The sequence below is a fragment of the Caretta caretta genome, chromosome 20, assembly GCF_965140235.1.
Source record: "Caretta caretta isolate rCarCar2 chromosome 20, rCarCar1.hap1, whole genome shotgun sequence".
Classification (NCBI taxonomy): domain Eukaryota; kingdom Metazoa; phylum Chordata; order Testudines; family Cheloniidae; genus Caretta; species Caretta caretta.
The window spans coordinates 798082-823309 of record NC_134225.1 but is presented as its reverse complement, the minus strand read 5'-3'; the positions used below and the strand labels follow the sequence as shown (position 1 = coordinate 823309).

General features: G+C 44.5%; 1 protein-coding gene across 3 annotated transcripts in view; it reads right to left on the bottom strand.

Annotated features, from left to right (window-relative positions):
• The window catches only part of SCN8A (sodium voltage-gated channel alpha subunit 8), a 164172-nt gene that overhangs the window by 28409 nt on the left and 110535 nt on the right, over positions 1–25228 (bottom strand). For all 3 annotated transcript variants that reach the window (XM_075121579.1, XM_048831660.2, XM_048831668.2), the window contains 9 exons: positions 24583–24870; positions 20818–21210; positions 17806–17941; positions 12507–12745; positions 9876–10049; positions 5281–5637; positions 2733–3203; positions 1303–1420; positions 408–562 (listed from right to left, as the gene is read on the bottom strand). In XM_075121579.1, the coding sequence (XP_074977680.1) occupies positions 408–562; positions 1303–1420; positions 2733–3203; positions 5281–5637; positions 9876–10049; positions 12507–12745; positions 17806–17941; positions 20818–21210; positions 24583–24870 (2331 nt within the window). The remainder of the gene's footprint in view (positions 1–407; positions 563–1302; positions 1421–2732; positions 3204–5280; positions 5638–9875; positions 10050–12506; positions 12746–17805; positions 17942–20817; positions 21211–24582; positions 24871–25228) is intronic.

Below are 25228 nucleotides of genomic sequence, written 5' to 3'. Positions count from 1 at the left end.
GAACAAATGTTAAAGAAAGTATTGCTATCCCAACAGCATCATGGGCAAATTAAGGCCCAGAAAGGTGAAGTGGTTTTACCAATGGTCACTCACTGAGTTTGTGGCAAAGCAAGGATTAGAACTCGGATTTCAAGGCTCCTAGTTTTGCGTCTTACTTTAAGTTAGATTGGAAAACCTTCAGGACAGTGACCATGTCTCGCTAGGTTTTTGAATAGCACCTAGCACAAAGGGGGCCCATTACAATACAAATCATTAACAATAAATCACAAGTTTATTCTTCATTCCCCAACCTCTCCAAGGAGAGATGGTGTTTTCCCACCAAAATGCCCATAAATAGCTCTCAGTACACTAGGAGAAGAGCCCCGTATAATGTAATTTGGCTTCACAGACTTCCAAAACTCACTTACCAGGGCTCCACTGCTCAGTAGGATCATGAAGATGATGAAAGTCTCGAACCAGTTGTGCTCCACAATCAGAAAACAGGTCTTCCTCAAGATCCACCAGGATTTGCCCAGCCCATCTTCAATACTGACCTGACAGCACTTAAAGCGCTGCACACAACCTGCATGGGGGCAACGTGGAAAGGAGTGAGTGTGAGAGGATTTTTATTGGGGGTGGGAGACAGGATATTGTAAGAACAGAAGGGTCTTTGCATAAAAGTGACTTTGCTCCTCTAAAATCTTAAGCTGGTTGCATTTCAGTTAAAAGTAAAATGTATCCATCCAATCAATCCACCCCTCTTCCAGGTCCTTATGCTAATTCCTGTCACTGTAGTATCTGAATGCCTAGCTTTACATCAGTTTACTAGCAGCCAGTTTAAAATAATTATACTCAGCGAGGCAGCCACAATTCACCAGAAAGCAACAGAGAGAGAACTCAGTGATAAAATCACCTCAAACCATTTAAAATATCTTTGCTATGGGAATTATTCTAACAAATCAGTGGCCACGTATGACTTCATGATGGCTCTGTCAAACATTGTGGCCACAAGTATCCTCACAGCAGCAGCAATTAAACCCAAATTCTCTTGCTTCAAAATCCCTGGTGCCAGCAACTTTCCCTGAAGGAGAACCTTCCTTAGCTGTTAACAGTCTAGACCGTGGCAACATCACCTGGTCTCCAAAGGCCTAAATCCTGCAAATCCTTAGTGTGACTATAATTTACTCATGTCTGCAGAATTGGGGATCTTTAACAATCCCTAGCACTGATCCAGCCCCAGACCTAAACTCTAGGCTAAGCTACACTAGATATGGGTCACAACACCAACTCAGAGGCCCATATCTACATCTGTGCTTAACTCACCTTCTGTGAAGCATGCATCTGGGTCCAGATATTCTTCTGGTGCCTCCACAGGGACTTCCTCTACCTCTGGCTTTATATCAATGGTGCTGCCCTCAGAAGAGCTAGTATCATCCAGTTTCTTTAACACAAAAAGAACCCCCAACAACCACCTCAGTCAGGTAAACCCAAAGATGAATTTTCACAGCGACTCTATATGGGATCTACCTCCTTAGCAGAGGAAACTAACGATTTGCCCACCAAATCTGCCTCAAAGAAAATCTATTTCCTGGCTGTTGTCAGGATGGTCTGGGACACTAACTATGAATCAGGCATTCTGATTAGGATATTTAGTCATCAGTTTTCAAGTCTTAAAGATCGTAGTGCAGATAGGGAATCAAAACTGAACTTTTGCAATTTTTTGTGGGGGTGGGAATCACATTTCAGACCCATCTTTACCCCTTAAAATGCAATATTATAGTGACTGAATGGCAGTGCATTAACACACAACAATTATTACAACAATGATAAACATTTAGGTCATGTGACATCATGTGATGAAGGTGTGACACCTTCCATGTTAGGACCACAAACCACTTTACAGAAGATAGTTACTGAATCCTTAACCACCAACTCCTGTGAACTGATGGTATTCTCCCAGTTTAATGACAGGGAAACTGAGGCAGACAGGTGCTGTTCCTTGCCTAAGATCACATAGGGCAATCTATGACACTGTCAAGAATATAACTCAGATGCCTTGACACCTAGGCCTATGCATCAGCCAGAAATCATTCCCCTGTAGCCAAATTTTTTCTTCTTCATTTAATTCACTGAAGGTGACACACCCAATGTTAAACACTGCACTTGATTTTAGCCACAAGGCCAAGAGAAACACATCACTGATGGGACAATAAAAGCATGTTGATAATGGCTGGGCATTTGAATCTAAGTGTTATCCCTATTTTATAGAGGAGGAGAGTGCAATACAGAGATTAGACTGTAATCTCCTTAAGGCAGGGACTGTCTTCTATTCTGCTCAATTTAATAGAGCTTCTATAGATCTCTGTACTATAATGAATGAATTATGCCCCCCCCTTGCCCAAGATCACACTGGAACAATCTGTGGAAGAGCTGTCTGTCAGTATCTACTTCCTGCCTCATGTCTTATATTTGGGGTTGTAAGTTCCTTGGGGCAGGGACTGTCTTTTTATTTTGTGTTTTTATGGGGATTAGCACATTGGGGTCCTGATCTATGACTGGAGCTCCTAGGCATTATCACAGTACAAATTAACAACAAAAGCAGGGAACAGAATTCAGACTCCCCAGCTGCAAAATCCTGTGCCTGAGCCATGAGACCAGCCTTCCTTCCCTTGCAATGCTTCTCTCTCAATAGAGGTTACCTGTAGCTGTGAAATGGACATATGGTTAAAGCAAATATTGAGCATCCATCCTACCTCCTTGCTGCCATTGGGATCTGTATCGCTGCTGAAGTCTTCTGTATTGAGGTTTTCAAAGTCTGACTCACCCACAGCAATGGGTACCCGAACGGTGAGATTGGGGTTATTGATGAAGGACATGTGGTCTTCATCTATGATGTATTTCTCCACACTGCTCCCAATCCCGCTGGTGGTGCCATTACCATTCTTTTGATAATCAATGTCCCTGTTGATATCAGCCCCTGTGTGGTTAGCGATGCAGTTCACCTTCTTTTCATACAACTCGTCCAAGGGTTTGACCTCATCCGCCTCTCTCTGCTTGAAATGCGCCTGCATGAACTCATGTGCTTTCACCTTGATCCAGGCGATTCCCTGCTTGATGCGAATGACTGCTATTTGCAGGTTGTTCATCTCCCCATCATCATCTGTTGCTGCTAAGTTATCTGCACTGAAAGAGCTCAGCAGCAAAGCCAAGAACAAGTTCAGCACCTGAAGGAGAAGAGATCACGTTTGGCAGAGCTCTGACATTGTGCCGACACATTACAGCAAAGCTGCATATGAGCATTTAACCACCTGAGCCGCTGACACTAATGGGAGCTGCAGAACAAAATCCACAAGCACCACACTGAAAACCAGTGCTGGTACCCGATAAATCTATTGACAAATCCAGAACTTAAAACAAGGCCCCGATCCTGCAATGAGCTCCGTGCATGGGAGCCCTCAGGAGCATGTCACCAGGTTGGAATCAGTGAGGTCCGGTGCTGTGCAGGATAGCCCTGCATGCAGCTCATTGCGTGTCTGGGGGTCAAGGTATAAAAGCTAGAGATGGGCCCTGAGCTGCCAAGTTCCAAGAGATTTAGATCTAGCATTGTCTTTTGGTCCCATCTCAAACTCAAAGGGAGCCTATTAAAAATAAGGATTCGATCAGTCACCACCGTGGCCTTAGTCTCTGCCCTTGTCTATTTCCAGCCCCTAGAGCAAAGCAAAGAGGACGACTTTTTCTGTCAAGACCCTTTGCTGGCACAAGTCCTTGCAGGGGAAGTCCAGGAGGAGTCTCTTGCTGGCTGCTTTAAGACACGATGAGTGTTTCCACTGGTCTGTCCTTGGTCTTTTCTCCCGCCCCCATCAACTCTTTCACAGAATTTAAGGCAAGAAGGGATCATCATGGTTATCTAGTCTGACCTCCCACATAACAAGCCATGCAATTTCACCCACTGATCTTCATCCAGCCTACATTGTATGACTGAGCTAGAGCACAGTTTTTAGAAAGGAACTTCCTAATCTTGATTTAGAGACTTTAAAAAGACTTTGGAGGCCTTCCCCTGCTTTCCCCTCCTTCCCCTCTATCATTTTGTTTTAGTGCAAAAACTGGGTTTTCTTCTTGTCAGATTCCTTTAGCCCATCATAGCATGTGTGGGTCAATATCCTTTGACTGATAGTTTTGTACCACTGGCTTTTATAACAGAGTAGCTGGATGCTTTTGTGATGGGCACCCAATGAGCACCTGATCCTGCAAAGCAATTAAGCATGGAGCTGTCTTATCAAATTCAATAGGATTATTCACATGCTTAAAATTAAGCAAATGCTTAAGTGCTTTGCTGGATTGGAGCATAAATGGGTTAAAGTAGTAAAATAATACTCTGAGGTCACAATGCCATCACCAACAATTTAAATATTAACAGAGATTTCAGGATGAACTGACATTTGAAGGCTAATTTATCCTTTTACCTACTTAATTCATAGGGAGTTTAGGAAGTAATTCTGGATACAACCTCATATATTAAACATAAGGCTGTGGTGCAAAATTGTTTAAAAAATTATTTGAAATCTTGTTTTGGAGGATTTAAAAATTGGGTTGAGGTCAGGAGGAATGGGGGGTTGTCTGAAATTTTGTGAAACAGGGTTTGCACTCTAGTATGTGAAAATTCACATTTTTGAATGGTTGATGTGAAAACTGATTTTTATCCAAAATTTAAAGTTTTTCTTATTCCATAAAGCAGGACCAATTTCACCACAAGATCTCAAAGCACTTTATAAACATTTAATTAAACTCACAGCAGCCCTATGAGGCAGACATGTATTTACTATACCCGTTTTACAAATGGGTAAATGGAGGACCAAATTCTGTTCCCATTTACCCTGGTTTAAATCCAGACTATTCTGGAGTTACAGCAAAGTAAATGAGAGCAGACTTTGGGGGCAGAGAGGTTAAAGTCCATATTTTCAAAAGTGGGCTTTAAGACCCCAATCATGCAACAAAGTACAACTATACACATGCTTAACCTTACAGGATCAGAGCTTAACTTTGGGTGCCCAACTTTAGGAATCTACTGCTGGATTTTCAGAAGCTCTAAGCACCCCCAAGTTCCAACATGCAGCTGCTCCAGACCTCTGAACACAAGCCACAAGGGTCTCTAACGCTGGGCATCCAGAATTAGAGGCCTAAATGATTTGTACCCAAGGCCACACAAAGTCCATGGTAGAACCCAGTGACAGTCCTGTGGTCTCACCACTGCCTCCCCACCCACAAGCAATCAATAAGACAATAAGCAAATCATTTACTGACCACTAAATTCCCGATGACCATGACCATCATGAAGACAATCAAGCACATGGCCTGTCCTGCCACTTCCATACAATCCCACATAGTCTCAATCCACTCCCCACACAGCACGCGGAAGACAATAAGGAAGGAGTGGAAGAAATCATGCATGTGCCAGCGGGGTAGCACACACTCCACGTTGATCTTGCAGACACACTCCTTGTAGCTCTTGCCAAAGAGCTGCATGCCCACCACAGCAAAGATGAACACGATGATGGCCAGCACCAAGGTCAGGTTTCCCAAGGCACCCACTGAGTTACCAATGATTTTTATCAGCATGTTCAGAGTGGGCCAGGACTTCGCCAGCTTGAAGACTCTCAGCTACATAAAGAAACCAAAAACAAAGAGATACAAACCACACTTAATCCATCTTCTTCAAAAACAAAAAGACAAATCCACAGAGAAATCATTATGGTGACAAGTCCTAGATTCTAAGGGATGCGGAGCTCAGACCTCTACCACTGAAGTCAATGGGAGTGGGCGATGCTCAGCACCTCTCTGAATTTGGCCTTGTATGTTTTGTATTCAGTTCCCCTCATGCTCCCAAATTAATTACATGTTTGAAAAGAAAAAAATCAAGTTTCCTTCTGGCTTTGGAAACTCTTGAGAGATGAATGAAATGAGCCACATGAAATCAGGTGCCCAAAGGTTAATATCTTTTTACAAATGCCTTTCAGTCTTCCCTCTGGACAAGAAGGGCCTGATATCCCAGAGTGCTCAGCACTCATAACTGGGGACAGATTTCCAAAGAGCTCATCTTCCAATTAGGCCTCTGAATAATTGACCAAACTTTCAAAAGCTGAACTTAAGTGTCCCAATGAAAGCTGCTGAGCACTGAATTTTTTGGAAAATCTGGCCCCATTTGGGCATGCCTAGCACCAGGCTGAGCATGCTGGGCCACGGCCCTTTCAAACATTTGGCCCTACCGCCAGGGCTCAGTTTTCGAATGTTCTGAGCACCCCTAACTCTAGATTAAGCTGCTGGAGGCTACTGGTGCTCAACGCTTCTGAAAAATCAGGCCCTAACATGCCAATTATCTCACTTTGCTACAGCATAACATACACCCAGCCTGGACTGCCTTTTGGTAGTTTGTTTTTAGTCCTCCGAACAACTGAGGACTGCCTCTGAACAAAGTACATGGCCCAGGTTAGAATGGACTTCTTATTTTGTTGTAATGCCAAGCTAAGAACCTTACACTGAAGTGGACCCTTTAAAAGCTATCCTTCCTCTCCCAACGTGCAGCTGAGCTACCTCATGTAATACAAGAGCTGAGTGGATTCAGTACCCTTCCACTCTCAGTCATTTATGTAGAATGATGGGAATGGATTGGGGAGGGGGAGTGGCAGAAGACTATGGCTATGTCTACAGTATGCATCTTTTAGTGACATGGCTGTGCCATTGCACCCGGGCTGCTAACAGGCGCGCAGGGTAGCTGCTGCTTGCTGTCTCTCCTGCTGACACAGTGCTGTTCACACTGGTGCTTGTCATCGACAAAACTTGTGTCTTTCGGGGGTGTGTGTGTGTTTTTTTACACCTCCGAAAGACAAAACTTTTGTCTTTCTCTTGCCAGTGTAGACATAGCCTAAGAAATCTGCCTCAGAAGACAAGGAAGATGCAGCAAAGGACAATTCACAATTACCAGCCACCACTGCACTGCCTGCTAACTGGGGAGCTCCCATTGCTTTGATATTAGGGCCATGCACAGACAGCTTATAGAACCGGGCGCTGAACAGCACTATTAAAATATAAGAGCCCAATCTCATTCCCAGTGAAGCCAGTTAGCAACATTCCCATGGATTTAATTGCAAGCAGGATGAGGTCCTAATTCAGAAGAGCTGTATATAACCCTTATGGCCAGATCCTGTGAGATGACAACTCTCACGGATGTCAGTGGGACCTGCAGGTGCTCAGCACCTTGCACCTTTTTCAGTTTCTTACACCACAAGCTCTTCAGGGCAGAGTCTGCTTCACCCTTTATGGATGACTAGCATTGAGTGCGTTTACAGACTTCCAGCAACAAACAATAACAAGGGTTCCAGAGTTCAGTTTAAACTTGGAAACAAAGATTGGTAGAATGACACCCATTTTAACTTCAGAAACAAATATTGTGGGGGAGGGAAATACATATCCCACACACAAAAAGGGGTCTTTCAATTAAATTAGCAGCATTGTGTTTACACTGTAAATTACAGCCTGTCCCACCCCCTATTCATGCTTTGCTTAGTGCATGTTTTGGTCACACTCAACATCTCATGTGTGATTGCACTCAGGCTAGTAAAATATAGGATGCAAACAATAACAGAAACTAGCCTACAACATGTTAAAAAAAATTGTCAACATGTGCATTAATTTAATTGCTAATGAAACCACCAATTTCTGCTCAGATATCTACAGACACAATTCAGGCAAGATTAGAAAACATAATGTCCTAGAAAATGTTTTCTTTACAAGGCACTAAAGTAGACAAAATCACTGAAAATTAGTATAAATTAAAACTGAAAACCAGAGACTATTACCAATATAAGCTTTTATAACACAAATGTTTCTCTTTGCAGAGCTTAGTCTCTGAAATTATTATTTTACTGGGTGCCAGTGTTGTTCCAGAAGGACCTTTTACCCATTTCGATAATGGTTCATTTAGCAAGTGAAAAAAGTTATTAGCTTTCTGTTATAACAAACAGTGCAATGAATGATTTGAAATTTTAAAGAAACTTTACATTTGGATTTTAGTCAGAGGAAAAAACAAGTTTTAAAGTTCTTGTTTTGGAATGCAGCAGAATTTACTCATGAAAATTCAATGATCCGTTTTTAAAAATGGAAGTTACTTACTGTACCTGGAGGCTCTTCGAGGTGTGTGGTCCCTACCTGTATTCCATGCATGGGTGTGCCTGAGTCTGGAAATTCTAACAAGCAATGTCCATTGCCCTGCACATGCACAGTAGGTCTCCTAGTGCTCCAGACCAAGGGTATAAGAGGCAGGGTGAGCAAACACCTGTCCAGATCCTCTTGTTACTGCAAATTCAACAGGATCCAAAGCAGAGGAGGATAATGGAATACAGATAGGGACCAGACATCTCGAACAACCTCCAGTTACAGCAAGTAACCTCCATTTCTTCTTCAAGTGCTGGTCCTTATGTGTTTTCCACACATGGGTGATTGACAAGTAGAGCTCACACTTGGGCGGGGGATGGGGGGGAGTGCCTGAAAGCCAGCAGCAAAGATGCTTGCAGTACCATAGACCCCACTGCTGCATCCGCAGTAGAGGCCTGCACTATTGAGTAAGTCTCGCGAACGTGTGGATGGAGCTCCAGATGGCTGCCCTACATATGTCTTGTATTGGGCCCTTCCTGCAGGGACGCTGTAGAGGAGACCTGTGCTGTCGAGGAGACCTATGCTCCTAGCACTGCCAGGAGGAGGGGTGCGTGCTAACGTGTAGCACTCAATGCATCCCGAGACCCACTTAGAGATTCGCTGAGAGGACAGAGCTTGACCTCGCAATCTTTCTGCTATGGAAATAAAAAGTCTTGGTGACTTTCTGATAGGCTTGGTTCTTTGCAGGTAGAATGCCAGGGCACATCAGACACTGAGGCAATGAAGTCTCTTCTCTTTGGCAGAAGCATGGGGGGTTGGGAAAAAGACAGGTAAGTGAATACTTTCGTTGCCATGGAATTCAGGAACAACCTTGGGGAGAAATTTAGGATGTAGGTGAAGGGATACCTTTTCCTTGTGAAAAACTGTATAAGGAGGTCTACCATGATGGCTTCCGGCTCACTGACCCTCCTGCATGAAGTAACAGCCACTAAAAATGCAATTTTCATGGACAGATGAGGCATGGAACATGTCACCAAAGGTTCAAAAGGTGGTCTGGTGAGTGTCGACAGGACGAGATTGAGGTCCCATTGAGATGTAGTTTTTCTAGGCATAGTCCCTGACCATGGGGAGTGAGAGTCCCCAGCCAGGGAAAACAAGCTATGATACCTAACTATACTAACAGGCTAAGAAGTATAAAAACTATTTACAAATCTATTTACTGGTTCTATAAAAAGCTGGGGAAATCTAAGGACACAGGATTCCAGCTCAGGCCCTGCAGTGGTAAGAAGGAATTGGAGAGGCGTTGGCCCACACTGTCTTATACCTTTGGTCAGGAGCAAGAGGAGACCTACTGAGCATGTGCAGGCCAATTGACACTGCTGGTTAGCATTTCCAGACTAGGGTGTAAGGTGCGCATGCGTATCCATGTGTGGAATACACATAGGAAGCCTTCTGGAAATTTCCACTACATGCATCTGAAGAAGTGGGTATTCACCCACGAAAGCTTATGCTCCAATACGTCTGTTGGTCTATAAGGTGCCCCAGGACTCTTTGCCACTTTTACATAGGGAGCAGCACTCAAAGAAAAAAAATTTTTTGAGAGAAACAACAACTCACAACCATAGAATCTCCCCCTCTCCTCCAAACAGAACCAATGAATATTTTTAACCAGAATAACTTATGTAAAAGGTTTTCTAGTAGCTGCAAGACAGGAAACTTCAAAAAGAAATGGGAGAAATATGGAATACCAATCGGAAAGATCGCAGCACTGAAAGCCCTTCCACGTCTGCTAGACCCAGTTCCATTAAACTGAGGGAGACAATAAATCCGTCAAAAATGTTCCAACCTTCTTGGAAATAATAGTAGGGGTCCATGGCTATGAGCTTCAGGAACATTTCTGCTGTGAAAATTCCAGTGAAAACCTGGAGTGGAGAGGAGACAAAAACAGAGCACGCACACACACGCCCACACACAGATACACACACACACAAAGGTTCTCCTTAGTTTGGTTTCAGACAGTCAGTATACATCTCAAAGATAGGTTAACAGTGAACTAAGAATGGGGACCCTGCAATGCTCCTTGTACCAGTTCAAATGCACAGCCTGGGCAAGGTCATGGGCTTGCGTACAACGGGTTATTCCCTCCTCTGGTGTAGCTGCGCTGGTGCAACCCTTGCTGGCTTCCCTAGTAATCACTCTCCTATCAAGACCTTACAGACAAATGTTCAGAAGTGATCGAAACTTCAGGGTCTCCAGCTGTGGTTCAGCCTGGTCCCACACTGGTGAAGTCCATATGAGTTTTGCCATCACTTTCAGTGGTCACAGGATCATGGCCTGAGGCAGATACAGCTAGACCCTCCGCTGGTATAAGCCAGCACAGCTCCACTGATTTCAGTTATGTTCATCAGGCCCCAAAAGTGCTGAGCATCTACAGCTCACAGGGACTGCAGTTGAAGAAGCAGGTGCACAGTGCCTCTGAGAGTCTCCTGTGAAAATATCAGCCTAGCAAGTATTTGGGTGTGAGCCTGAGAGATGCCAGGCACACACAAACCCTACTGATCTTCACATGAGCTGCAGAAGGAACTCTGCGCCTCCTCTGGATCTGTGCCCTTTTAGAGTGAAGAATCACTTAGTACAGTGCAGGGCAAAGTCATGTGACCATGGTGCAAAACCTGAGTAAAAGGGCCTTTTGGGCAGGACACTGTACTCCTCCCTCTGAAGAGCACAGACACCCCCCCATGCTCCCTGGTTGCTTCGGGCCATGGAGGCCTCTGCAGAGCATGTGCTCTCCATCAGTTTTGGGCATTAGTCAGTTGATCCGCAGAGCAGAGGATCCACTGGGCTTCCTTTTGCTTCTTCCCATCCTCAACCCTCATCCCCTGCACTGACCAGAAAGATTGCTCACTGCACTGCCCATGAGCAGCTGAATCGCTCCGTTTGGGGACCTTTGTGCCCACTGGAGAACGGCAGAGAATTAGTCATTAGCCCTGTGCTCTGACCTCTGGCCTGCAGCATTACTGGATCTCCCCTGCTCCTTGATCTCCTCCTGAAGCAACCCCCTTCTTACCTTACTGATACGGGCCCTGCACAGAAAGTCACTTAACCTGGAAGCCTTTTCACCCACCATGTGGGCAGTCTACACTACAGCTGTGACCCTACTAATGTTTGCTTCCCAGAGGAAACATCTCCCTCATGGAATTCTGGTAGTAAGGCAGTAACTTAAGGTAGTAATTATTCATGGTAAGTCATGGCCCCTTCTCTGCTAATTGCAGATACATTGCAGTTTAAGCCATTCCTTTGGCAGCAGGATGGCTAATTATTAGCCAGCAACATGACTGCCCACAACACTGCTGTAGGGAGAGGGGAACTAACAGGAGACAGTCTAAATCACAAGGAGAGAAAGATGACATTCTGGAGTAAATAAGAGATTGCAGCTAACATCTAACAGCACCCCTATCTCCCAACACTACAAACAAGAACGTGAAACCACACACAAGTGCACACGGTTAAAAAAAGGGTGGTGCGCTCTGGTCTAATTATAAAAATATCTAACTCATGTAATGCTTTTCATCAGTAGATGTCAAAACACTTTGCAAAGGAGGTCAGCATAATTATTCCCATTTTACAGATGGGGAAACTGAGGCACGGAGAACTAACTTTCCCAAGTTTCAGAGTAACAGCTGTGTTAGTCTGTCTTTGCAAAAAGAAAAGGAGTACTTGTGGCACCTTAGAGACTAACCAATTTAATAAATTGCCACAAGTACTCCTCAACTTTCCCAAGGTCACACAGCAAGCCAGTGGCAGAGCTGGGAATAGGACCCAGGTTTCCTGAGTCCCAGGCCAGTGCTCTCTCCTCTAGAAGGCACACTGCCTCCTTCTGATGAGTTGAAGTGTGTTCATCATGCCAAAGAGACACCTTACCACTCCCCTCCTGGGCCTCATGCTTGCTGAGAGGCAGAGATCCCTTGGCAGCAGCACTCTCAGTGATACAGGGTCGTGTCCCCTGCACTCCCTCTCCAGCTCATCTAGTGCTTTGTAGGCCCTGTTCTACATCCACTGAAACCAGTGTGAAAGACTTCCATTGACTTGAGTGGGCATTGAATCAGTCCCCCATCTGCATCTGCACTGTAGAGGATCTTGCCACTTATTTCAGGCAGTGCCCAGATGTCTGGGAAAACACACAGACCTTCTAAAAGGATTTACAAGGATCTGTACACAGAAGGGTGACATGACACTATTGATAGCTAGTTCATTTACCCTTACTGTTATTTATTTGTATTATTGTAAACGTGAATCTGCTTGTCACTGTTAACACGAAGCCTCAGAGTTTTACGAACCCTCTATACCCCCTACAACTTGTTTTCCCAAAGCACTCTTACCAGATTTCCTACAGTCAGAACATCTTGAAACTCAGGGGTCATGGGATGGTGTTCCATCGCCATGAAGACAGTGTTCAGCACAATACAGATGGTAATGGCCAGGTCAACAAAGGGATCCATGACAATCATGTTCACTATCTCTTTCAGCTTGATCCAATGTGGGTGGCACTCCCAGATCAGGAAGGTGTTGGCAAATTTGTACCAACAGGGGGGGCACTTCCTCTGGGATTCTTCCAACTCTGCAGTTACAAAACAAAATAGCAAAGAGTCAGGTCTTGTCCTCCTAGATCTGCCTTAATCTGTTAACATGGCTACAGTATCATTTCACTGCTCCCCTTGGCGGTGTTGAATCCACCTTGCGTCTTTGCTTATACTTTGCTTTAAGCTCTTTGGTGCAGAGTCTCTTTGCTGTATGTTTGTACTGTCCCCAATACTATGGGGCTGGGACTGGGGCCTCTAGGTGATCCCATAATACAAATTACAATAACAATAACGGATCCCATAACTGTTTTACCCAAGAGCCCAACCTGTGGGTTTAGGATGTGATTCAACAATCACTGCAGTTAACGGGATCCATCTACTGGACTTCACACATCGGGCCCTCAGACCTCACCTATATTCAAAGTTGCACCAGTTTACCTAAAGATGCCATTTTAAACTATGCAACACAGTGGTGTGGACACACTTAGTTCACTTATTAAAGAATCAATTTGGGATAAATTGGTACAAGCATGGTTAAAATGAATGTTGTCCATTTAGAGAAAGCCACCATGAACGCAACACCCGTGACTTAAGTGGCTTTATTTATTTAAGATATTTTTACATTTCTCCTGGAAACTTATGTTGCTTTTTGCCCATTCTTTGTCCTCCGGTTATTCTATCCAAGCTTCACACAACTGTCCAAGGTGGTTGTTGTATTTTTGCTTGGGAAGGGAGAGATGCTTTGGTGGACTTCTCCAACTCCAATTTGTCTTTTGGTTGCTAAGAATATGGTTGCATTGGTTTTCTGAAAGTTTAAAAAAGGATCACAGCACTGGAGCTGTAGGAGTTTGTGCAGGAGGAAAGCCACACAGAAACCTTGCTCTATTTTCAAAGTATATATAATTTTCATATATATTATTACAGGATCCTGTAAGAATCAGAGAACACCCCCACACACACACGTCTGTCATTCTCAAACTCTTACAGCCTCTTGCATAATATATTTGGAAATCAGAGTCATTTGCTCATCTTGATCTACTGTTTATTTCGGCATTTGTCACATGGAAGTCACTCTCTATTGACAGCTGACACAGCCAAGATCTCAATGCAGTTCAGATCTCTCTATTCTTGGGCTTCAGGCAAAGGAGACTTTCTCCATTCCCCATTTGTGCAGAACACCTATACATTCAGATTGAGTGACAACTATAGTTTCCCTTTTGCATATTGTTATTGGAACCAGAACATACACCAGTTGTTTTTACTCCCCCGCACCTGGGAGTATGAGAGTCTTTGAAGAGGTGCAGATTTAGGTGCAAACAAAATGCACAAGTACTTCTCCAGTGCTTAATTTGTAATGAAAGAGATGCCAGGGCTATGAACTGCCAAGCCTCATACTGGGAATGAGGGGCGATCAACAGGTTATCTCAAGTGTTTATATACGAATGCACAAAGCCTTGGAAACAAGCAGGGAGAACTGGAGGTCCTGGTGATGTCAAGGAACTATGACGTGATCGGAATAACAGAGACTTGGTGGGATAACTCACATGACTGGAGTACTGTCATGGATGGTTATAAACTGTTCAGGAAGGACAGGCAGGGCAGAAAAGGTGGGGGAGTAGCACTGTATGTAAGGGAGCAGTATGACTGCTCAGAGCTCCGGTACGAAACTGCAGAAAAACCTGAGTGTCTCTGGATTAAGTTTAGAAGTGTGTGCAACAAGAGTGATGTAGTGGTGGGAGTCTGCTATAGACCACCGGACCAGGGGGTTGAGGTAGATGAGGCTTTCTTCCGGCAGCTCACGGAAGCTACTAGATCGCATGCCCTGATTCTCATGGGTGACTTTAATTTTCCTGATATCTGCTGGGAGAGCAATACAGCGGTGCATAGACAATCCAAGAAGTTTTTGGAAAGCGTAGGGGACAATTTCCTGGCGCAAGTGCTAGAGGAGCCAACTAGGGGGGGCGCTTTTCTTGACCTGCTGCTCACAAACCGGGTAGAATTAGTGGGGGAAGCAAAAGTGGATGGGAATCTGGGAGGCAGTGACCATGAGTTGGTTGAGTTCAGGATCCTGACGCAGGGAAGAAAGGTAAGCAGCAGGATACGGACCCTGGACTTCAGGAAAGCAGACTTCGACTCCCTCAGGGAACGGATGGCCAGGATCCCCTGGGGGACTAACTTGAAGGGGAAAGGAGTCCAGGAGAGCTGGCTGTATTTCAAGGAATCCCTGTTGAGGTTACAGGGACAAACAATCCCGATGAGTCGAAAGAATAGTAAATATGGCAGGCGACCAGCTTGGCTTAATGGTGAAATCCTAGCGGATCTTAAACATAAAAAAGAAGCTTACAAGAAGTGGAAGGTTGGACATATGACCAGGGAAGAGTATAAAAATATTGCTCGGGCATGTAGGAATGATATCAGGAGGGCCAAATCGCACCTGGAGCTGCAGCTAGCCAGAGATGTTAAGAGTAACAAGAAGGGTTTCTTCAGGTATGTTGGCAACAAGAAGAAAGCCAAGGAAAGTGTGGGCCCCTTACTGAATGAGGGAGGCAACCTAGTGACAGAGGATGTGGAAAAAGCTAATGTACTCAATGCTTTTTTTGCCTCTGTTTTCACTAACAAGGTCAGCTCCCAGACTGCTGCGCTGGGCATCACAAAATGGGGAAGAGATGGCCAGCCCTCTGTGGAGATAGAGGTGGTTAGGGACTATTTAGAAAAGCTGGACGTGCACAAGTCCATGGGGCCGGACGAGTTGCATCCGAGAGTGCTGAAGGAATTGGCGGCTGTGATTGCAGAGCCATTGGCCATTATCTTTGAAAACTCGTGGCGAACCGGGGAAGTCCCGGATGACTGGAAAAAGGCTAATGTAGTGCCAATCTTTAAAAAAGGGAAGAAGGAGGATCCTGGGAACTACAGGCCAGTCAGCCTCACCTCAGTCCCTGGAAAAATCATGGAGCAGGTCCTCAAAGAATCAATCCTGAAGCACTTGCATGAGAGGAAAGTGATCAGGAACAGCCAGCATGGATTCACCAAGGGAAGGTCATGCCTGACTAATCTAATCGCCTTCTATGATGAGATTACTGGTTCTGTGGATGAAGGGAAAGCAGTGGATGTATTGTTTCTTGACTTTAGCAAAGCTTTTGACACGGTCTCCCACAGTATTCTTGTCAGCAAGTTAAGGAAGTATGGGCTGGATGAATAAACCATAAGGTGGGTAGAAAGCTGGCTAGATTGTCGGGCTCAACGGGTAGTGATCAATGGCTCCATGTCTAGTTGGCAGCTGGTATCAAGTGGAGTGCCCCAAGGGTCGGTCCTGGGGCCGGTTTTGTTCAATATCTTCATAAATGATCTGGAGGATGGTGTGGATTGCACTCTCAGCAAATTTGCGGATGATACTAAACTGGGAGGAGTGGTAGATACGCTGGAGGGGAGGGATAGGATACAGAAGGACCTAGACAAATTGGAGGATTAGGCCAAAAGAAATCTGATGAGGTTCAATAAGGATAAGTGCAGGGTCCTGCACTTAGGACGGAAGAACCCAATGCACAGCTACAGACTAGGGACTGAATGGCTAGGCAGCAGTTCTGTGGAAAAGGACCTAGGGGTGACAGTGGACGAGAAGCTGGATATGAGTCAGCAGTGCGCCCTTGTTGCCAAGAAGGCCAATGGCATTTTGGGATGTATAAGTAGGGGCATAGCGAGCAGATCGAGGGACGTGATCGTTCCCCTCTATTCGACATTGGTGAGGCCTCATCTGGAGTACTGTGTCCAGTTTTGGGCCCCACACTACAAGAAGGATGTGGATAAACTGGAGAGAGTCCAGCGAAGGGCAACAAAAATGATTAGGGGTCTAGAACACATGACTTATGAGGAGAGGCTGAGGGAGCTGGGATTGTTTAGCCTGCAGAAGAGAAGAATGAGGGGGGATTTGATAGCTGCTTTCAACTACCTGAAAGGGGGTTCCAAAGAGGATGGCTCTAGACTGTTCTCAATGGTAGCAGATGACAGAACGAGGAGTAATGGTCTCAAGTTGCAGTGGGGGAGGTTTAGATTGGATATTAGGAAAAACGTTTTCACTAAGAGGGTGGTGAAACACTGGAATGCGTTACCTAGGGAGGTGGTAGAATCTCCTTCCTTAGAGGTTTTTAAGGTCAGGCTAGACAAAGCCCTGGCTGGGATGATTTAACTGGGAATTGGTCCTGCTTCGAGCCGGGGGTTGGACTAGATGACCTTCTGGGGTCCCTTCCAACCCTGATATTCTATGATTCTAAGCCTAGAGGTGCCAGGGCTCAGCCCTGGCAAGCCGTGGCACAAAGTAAGCACTGTACTTCTCTGAGGGAGGAATCACCACTAAGTTAAGCATCAATTCTTTGGTGCCTTCACAGCAGCTCAGCAGAAAAATCCATTTGCCTCCCTCTGCTCCGATCACCAACCTCTCTGGCTGTTGTGGTTTCATCTCTGCTAAACACAGCACAAAAACCACCTTTTCCATGGCTGCCTACAAGTAGTTGTGTTGCCCAGATTCCCTCCTTTAATGTCTTTCCACCAATCTCCTTAATGTGATATACATTGTTGTACGGTAATAGCTGTGTGTTGCATTGTTCTAAAGGGGAATTAATACAGCTGTGTAAAATGCTTAGTGCTTTCTCTCTCAGTCTGGAGTTTGTTACAAAGCCACAACTTGGGGCCCAGTTCACAAGACTGAGCCATGGCTCAACAGAACCTGGAGGAATTTGTGGTTCTGAGTAGAAGCCAGGCAGAACTCCAGTTCCACACATCTCCCACCCAAAACACTGAGGTTTCAGTTGAGGGAAGGTTTGAAAATTATCATATGAATCCAAACAAGGGGGGAAAAGAACCACAACCCCCAAAACTGTCACACTGATACAGTAACAAACACATTGCTGCATGAGTCAAACTGGATGCAGAAACAACAGGGATTAAACCCACCACATTCAACTCCATAACACATCAGCCAAGAGGAGAATCTCCTTCTAGTTACCAGCAATAGGTCTTCTAGTTTCTCCAAGGTAGCCAAGGCGTCATTAGGCACACACATAAATACAGACATACACACTAAATTACATGGCATTGTGCACACCTTCTACAAGGGTATTAGTTAAAACAGTCATTATACTGTTGGTTCGATCCTTTCTTCCATAGGATGCATTCAGTTGATCCATTGAGACCAAGAGAGACCCGGTATGTTTCTTTTTAATCTCCACCTCGGTAGTACCCTGCAAAATTCACATGTCTAATTAGAACAGACTCTTGATCAGTCTGAAACTCTGCATATCGTCACGTTGGATAGATAGCATGCACCCAAGGGAGAAAATAAAACGGGGGTTTTCCATACTGATGTCATTCCTTATGCACGAGCCTGGTGCGTTTATCTTACGTAACACTATGGATGCTGCTTCCGCAGGCTGCAGCAGTAGTTTGCACTACTTAAAAAAAATGTGGTTACTGGAAGCTTAGCATTTCCAATATATTCTTAATGCAGAGTATTTGCATATTTAAGACCAACCAAAAGGAGAGTTTTAAAAATTTGGCAGTTTCTGCATAGTCCTTTGCTCCGCAAGAAGCCTAATTTATATCAATTGGAGGAAGGGTGGATTGTTGCTAATGTACTAACTGGGACACAGGAGATCTTGGGTCAGCTCCCACCTCTGCCACAGACTCCCTGTGCGACTTAGCTAGTCACTTAAAAATAGTCCTGCCTTTCTACCACCTTTGTCTGCCCCATCTATTTAGACTGTAAACTCTTTGGGGCAGAGTCCAGCCCATAGAGAACAATGTGAGCTGCTGGTAATTAAGGACAGACTACAGTGCGAGAGCCCAGCGCTCTCAACTCCCATTCAAGTCAACAGCCAAAATCTGGATTTTGTTATACAAGACAGATGTAATCATTTCTTAGGCTTTGCTCTAGTAAAGGATTAATTGTACCCAATGGGAGCAAATCTAGGCCCAGAGATCTACCGTGTGTGCTTCCAACAGTTTATTGCTTTGCCCTCGATACAGGAGTCTGCCATCAGTTGCTTGTGAAAAGAACACATGTGCCTTAAACAGCCTTTTGTCTCCCTTTCTTAAGGAAATGAGATACTTACTCTATGAGTGACTAAGGTATCCTGCATAACCCGTGTGATTCCTCAGTGGTCATGATGGCTAATTGGTATTTGCATTGTTTAACTACAGGTATAGCCAGTTATCAAAAAGAACTGCCAAGTAACCAGTGTATCCAGTATCACATAATACAGAAGTCTCTCTTCAGATGTTTTTCATGCATTCATCATGCTAATTACAGTTTCTAATATTTCCATGCTGTGTTAGAAAGAGAACAAAATATTCAAACTACACATTATATTAACATGCTAACTGGGGAAGAAGGTAGGAACTAAAGTTTAACGTAACTAAAGAAGGGTCAATAAAGTCTCAAGGATGAATCAAGGATTAGAGGGTATTAATTTAGGTTGCAAAAATTAAAAAAAAACTGCTTGGAATTTACACACACACTAGCTGGATTTCCCCCAAAAGCTATTTTTTTTAGACAGCTCACAAATGATCTTGCTACCCTTTCTTTTTATCGAAGGCCAAACAATCCCTTCTAACTAGCACATAATAGTACAGGCTCTCTCTGGCTTTCTAGACTAACTTGTTTTGTTGGCATATTTTTAAATGAATTTTTTGACTGAAGTTCATTCAACCCTTTTGTTTTAAAAGGTCACTGTCAAGAGAAAAATCAGATATTAAAAAAAATACAAAGAAAAAGAAAAAATTATTTTCCTCCATTGTGTTAAAAATTTCCCTTGTGGAAAATTCCTGTAGAATTTGAGGGAGATTAAATCAATATGATTCAATAGATATCACCTTAAACAATTTATAGACTGTAAAGGCCCTGATTTGGCAACCTGAGCCAAACTGATGTGCAGCAGTGTGCATGACTGCATAGATCCATATGCATAAATCAGATTGCCGGATTGGGGCCTGATAATTATATTATCCTCTAGGCTTCCATAAGATGGTTTTTAAAATTCTATCGTAAGTTTGTCTCTGTTAAATTCTATAGGATTTCACACAGAAGGATGAGATGATTACAATGGAAGGATTTTAAAAATTAAATTAAGTTTACTTCCCAACCATCTAAACTGATGGTTTCATTTCATTCAACTTGGGCAGTGAAACTAGACTGGTCAGAGTCTCTGCTCTGTTTATAGTCAGTTTCACCACCTGTTTCTCATGCACTAGTGCCATGCTGAGAAAGTTTAAATCTAAAATGACACTGTTTTCACTGAAATTATTTTCTTAATTCCATTAAAACATTTCTTCCTTACTAGATTTTGTAATATATATTACAAAAAAGAACAAAACCTATATTTGGAATTAAATTTGTCGTCAGTGTTCCCTTTTAAGCTTATATTTCACCTAGATCCCCCTTCTCATAGGTCTGGTCTTCCCCAAAGCTGTCACTCCTGGTGCCTGATTTGGTTCTTTGTTTGAAATTGCTCTCTCACACTCTCCTCCCTTCACTTCTAAGACCCAAATCCTGAAAGCTGATCCAGGCAGGAGGGTGGCTCCACTTACACTCCAAAGGAGTTCCATGAACTTCAGTGGGTAAGGAAGTAAGACTTTGTTCCATCTAGACCTGACTGCAGGATCGTGGCCTTCGAATGTAAAAATTCTCTGACCTGTTTACATTTGTTTTTAAAATTATTCCTCCATAAAGGATTTTTTTTAAAAATTTGGTGGGAGAAACTTTCCAGCAAATCTTGGTCTATTTCCTCTCCCGCACCTCTTAAATAAATTGTTCCTAAGAATTGCCATTACTAAAGGCAGGTTTATTATTATATCCTTCATGAAAATCTCAATTCCAAGCCTTTTTTTCCCCCCCCAGGAAGCCAGGAGGAGGATGTGGGTCAGTAGGTTACTCAAGAAGAAAGGAAGGGGGTAACTGAAGCATGGCAGTCTTTGAATCCAATACAGACTATATAGTCTGCGGTTAGACAAACCAATTTTCATTCCATCAGGGTTTCCATTTGGCTTGGAGGGCGGCATACAGGAAAGCAGAAGAGGGCAGACCGCCATGCCTAGACTATCTACTCATTGACTTCCTTACACTGTCATCAGTAGCTGCCTTATCTATTTTCACCTCAGGCAGAAGGCGTCCCACGGGCCTATTAGATGCCGGGCCGCCAATAAGGGACACCACGCCATTACAATCCACTGTGCTGTTCCTTTTCACGTTCCGGCGGATGCTGGGGAAGATCCGTGAGGACCGGCTGCCCTGGCTGTACCCACTGTAACCACTGTAGCTGCTTCTCCGTTCCCGGCCACGGAAGGGGACGAAAAGGGAGTCTCTCCTGCCTTCACTCTCCTCCACCGTGCTGTGCTCATCATCAGCAAATTCGTTCTCTGAGCCTGGATCACGGAAGCGCCCTCTGAAGCTGAAGATGCTGCTCTTGCTGTTGTGCCGGGAGAGGAAAGGGGAGCCTGGGATGCTGAGAAGGGACTGGGAGGGAGAAAAGAAAGAACAGTGACGACGTGAATGGTAGAAAGAAAAGCAAAGCGATATCACAGAAGGCCACTCTCATCCCTGGATCTAGGGCCATCCATTTACACTGGACAAGTCAGTGCAATTGTCTGTTTGGTACAAGTGGCCTCACTACTGTTCCTAAAGGGTAGTTACCTGCATTCCATAAACCGCATCACTTGAACTGAAAGCTCTTTGGGACAGAGAGTGCCTTTTTGTCCTGGTCTGTACAGTGCCCAGCATAGAATCATAGAACTGGAAGGGACCTTGAGAGGTCATCTAGTCCAGTCCCCTGCACTCGTGGCAGGACTAATTATCTAGACCATCCCTGACAGGAGTTTGTCCAACCTGCTCTTAAAAATCCCCAATGATGGAGATTCCACAACCTCCCTAGGCAATTTATTTCAGTGCTTAACCAGTCTGACAGTTAGGAAGTTTTTCCTAATGTCCAACCTAAACCGCCCTTGCTGCAATTAAAGCCCGTTGCTTCTTGTCCTATCCTCAGAAGTCACGAAGACAATTTTTCTCCCTCCTCCTTGTAACAACCTTTTATGTACTTGAAAACTCTCCCCTCTCAGGCTTCTCTTTTCCAGACTAAACAAACCCAATTTTTTCAATCTTCCCTCATAGGTCATGTCATTTTTTCAATCTTCCCTCATAGGACATGGCTCCATGTCTAGTTGGCAGCCGGTATCAAGTGGAGTGCCCCAAGGGTCGGTCCTGGGGCCGGTTTTGTTCAATATCTTCATAAATGATCTGGAGGATGGTGTGGATTGCACTCTCAGCAAATTTGCGGATGATACTAAACTGGGAGGAGTGGTAGATACGCTGGAGGGGAGGGATAGGATACAGAAGGACCTAGACAAATTGGAGGATTGGGCCAAAAGAAATCTGATGAGGTTCAATAAGGATAAGTGCAGGGTCCTGCACTTAGGATGGAAGAATCCAATGCACAGCTACAGACTAGGGACCGAATGGCTAGGCAGCAGTTCTGCGGAAAAGGACCTAGGGGTGACAGTGGACGAGAAGCTGGATATGAGTCAGCAGTGTGCCCTTGTTGCCAAGAAGGCCAATGGCATTTTGGGATGTATAAGTAGGGGCACAGCGAGCAGATCGAGGGACGTGATCGTTCCCCTCTATTCGACATTGGTGAGGCCTCATCTGGAGTACTGTGTCCAGTTTTGGGCCCCACACTACAAGAAGGATGTGAATAAATTGGAGAGAGTCCAGCGAAGGGCAACAAAAATGATTAGGGGTCTAGAACACATGACTTATGAGGAGAGGCTGAGGGAGCTGGGATTGTTTAGCCTGCAGAAGAAAAGAATGAGGGGGGATTTGATAGCTGCTTTCAACTACCTGAAAGGGGGTTCCAAAGAGGATGGCTCTAGACTGTTCTCAATGGTAGCAGATGACAGAACGAGGAGTAATGGTCTCAAGTTGCAGTGGGGGAGGTTTAGATTGGATATTAGGAAAAACGTTTTCACTAAGAGGGTGGTGAAACACTGGAATGCGTTACCTAGGGAGGTGGTAGAATCTCCTTCCTTAGAGGTTTTTAAGGTCAGGCTTGACAAAGCCCTGGCTGGGATGATTTAACTGGGAATTGGTCCTGCTTCGAGCAGGGGGTTGGACTAGATGACCTTCAGGGGTCCCTTCCAACCCTGATATTCTATGATTCTATGTTTTCTAGACCTTTAATCATTTTTGTTGCTCTTCTCTGGACTCTCTCCAATTTGTCCACATCTTTCCTGAAATGTGGCGCCCAGAAATGGACACAATACTACAGTTGAGGCCTAATCAGCGCAGAGAAGAGCAGAAGAATTGCTTCTCGTGTCTTGCTTACAACACTCCTGCTAATACATCCTAGAATGATGTTTGCTTTTTTTGCAACAGCGTTACACTGTTTACTCATATTTAGCTTGTGATCCACTATGACCCCCAGCTCCCTTTCTGCAGTACTCCTTCCTAGGCCGTCATTTCCCATTTTGCATGTGTGCACCTGACTGTTCCTTCCTAAGTGGAGTACTTTGCATTTGTCCTTACTGAATTTCATCCTATTTAGTTCAGACCGTTTCTCCAGTTTGTCCAGATCATTTTGAATTTTAATCCTATCCTCCAAAGCATTTGCAACTCCTGCCAGCTTGGTATTATCCATAAACTTTATAAGTGCACTCTGTATGCCATTATCTAAATCACTGATGAAGATATTGAACAGAACCAGACCCAGAACTGATCCCTGTAGGAACCCACTCGTTATGCCCTTCCAGCATGACTGTGAACCAATGATAACGATAACGATTTTCCAACTAGTTATGCACCCATCTTATAGTAGCTCCATCTAGGTTGTTTATGAGACAGTCACGCGAGACAGTAACAAAAGCCTTACTGAAGTCAAGATATAGCACATTTACCGCTTCCTCCCCAACCACAAGGCTTGTTACCCTGCCAAAGAAAGCTATCAGGTTGGTTTGACACGATCTGTTCTTGACAAATCCATGCTGACTGTTACTTATCACCTTATGATCTTCTAGGGTTTGCAAACTGATTGCTTAATTATTTTGCTCCATTATCTTTCCAGGTACAAAAGTTGAGCTGACTGGTCTGTACTTCCCCGGGTTGTCCTTATTTCCCTTTTTATAGATGGAAACTATATTTGCCCTTTTCCAATCTTCTGGAATGTCTCCCATCTTCCATGACTTTTCAAAGATAATTGCTAATGATGGGGTCTTGACCCTGATCCAGGTCGATAGGTGCTGTTGTAATACAGATACAAATCACAATCACAGCTAGATCCTTGGGAGCAGGCTCAGCAAAGAGGCCAAGGAATGAACAGGCCATGGAGACTGCACTCCCCTAAAGGGGGCTGCTAAAACCAAGGTTGAACCATATTTGGGTGGCAGTGTGGGAGAAAGCATCCCCAGCTGGTGCCTTTGTGCTGGGCTTTAGGGGAGGACTTTACTCCCTTTGGTCCTCAATCCAGCACTTTTAATATACAAAGAAAATTTTAGGAAAAATGATCGAACCCAAGCATGTTGAGTAAATTTTTCAAAAGCACCTCAGTGACCTAGGAGCCTTAGTTCCATTTTCAAAAGCGACCTGGCACTTATGCGCATAAGTCTAATTGAAAGTCACCTGTGTAACTGCCCTGACTTCAGAGTTATTCCTGATTTCCACTAGGCTCACAGGGACATGCAGGACTTGTTGTGTAAGCAAACACTACAAGATTGGGCCCTAAGTTTCCTCCTGATCCAGCATCAATTAAAAGGAACGGAAAGATTCCCTTGGATTGCAAAGGGCACCAGATGAGGCCCCAAGAAAGGAAATGTGACTCTTAATAATGCAAAGGAATGTTACCTGATTCATGATGGAAAATTTCCTTCCCAGCCTGTTGTCTGGTAGCCTAAAAGCTTTTCTCCTCATTCCATCCTCCGATTCAGACTTGAACACCTTCTCGTTGTCACCCTTCTCCTCTCCTTCCAAGAGCTCCTTCTGCTTCCGTTTCTTCCTCCTGTTCCGCCGCTCCTTGTCACTCTTAGAGCTGAGTTTGGAAATCTCAGAAGAGCTCTGAGACACCCTCCCCCTGCCATCATCCTCCACAGCATCTTCTGAGACCGTCCCTGCCGAAGTGACCATGGCAGCAGCCTGAGGGGAAAGGGACAAAATTAATTTGTTCCTTATTTAGTGGACAGGGAAAGGGAGTGGGTAAGACAGAAAAATGACAGTCATCTCGCAGAGGCAGTGGAGTGGAATGGTTACAGCATGGGGGGCTGAGCTAGGAATCCACATCTCTCTTTCCTGCTCTGGGAAGTTGTGTGGTCTAATGCTTAGTGCACCGGATCAGGACACCAGACTCCTAAGTTCTGCTTCCTCCTTAAAATGGGGATTTTGTGCAAATGGTTAGAACACAGGACTGGGATCCAGAACTTGTGGGTTCTGCTGCAGACTCCCCTTGGTTCAAGTAACTTCACTTCTTTGTCCCTCAGTTTAGTCCTCTCTCTGA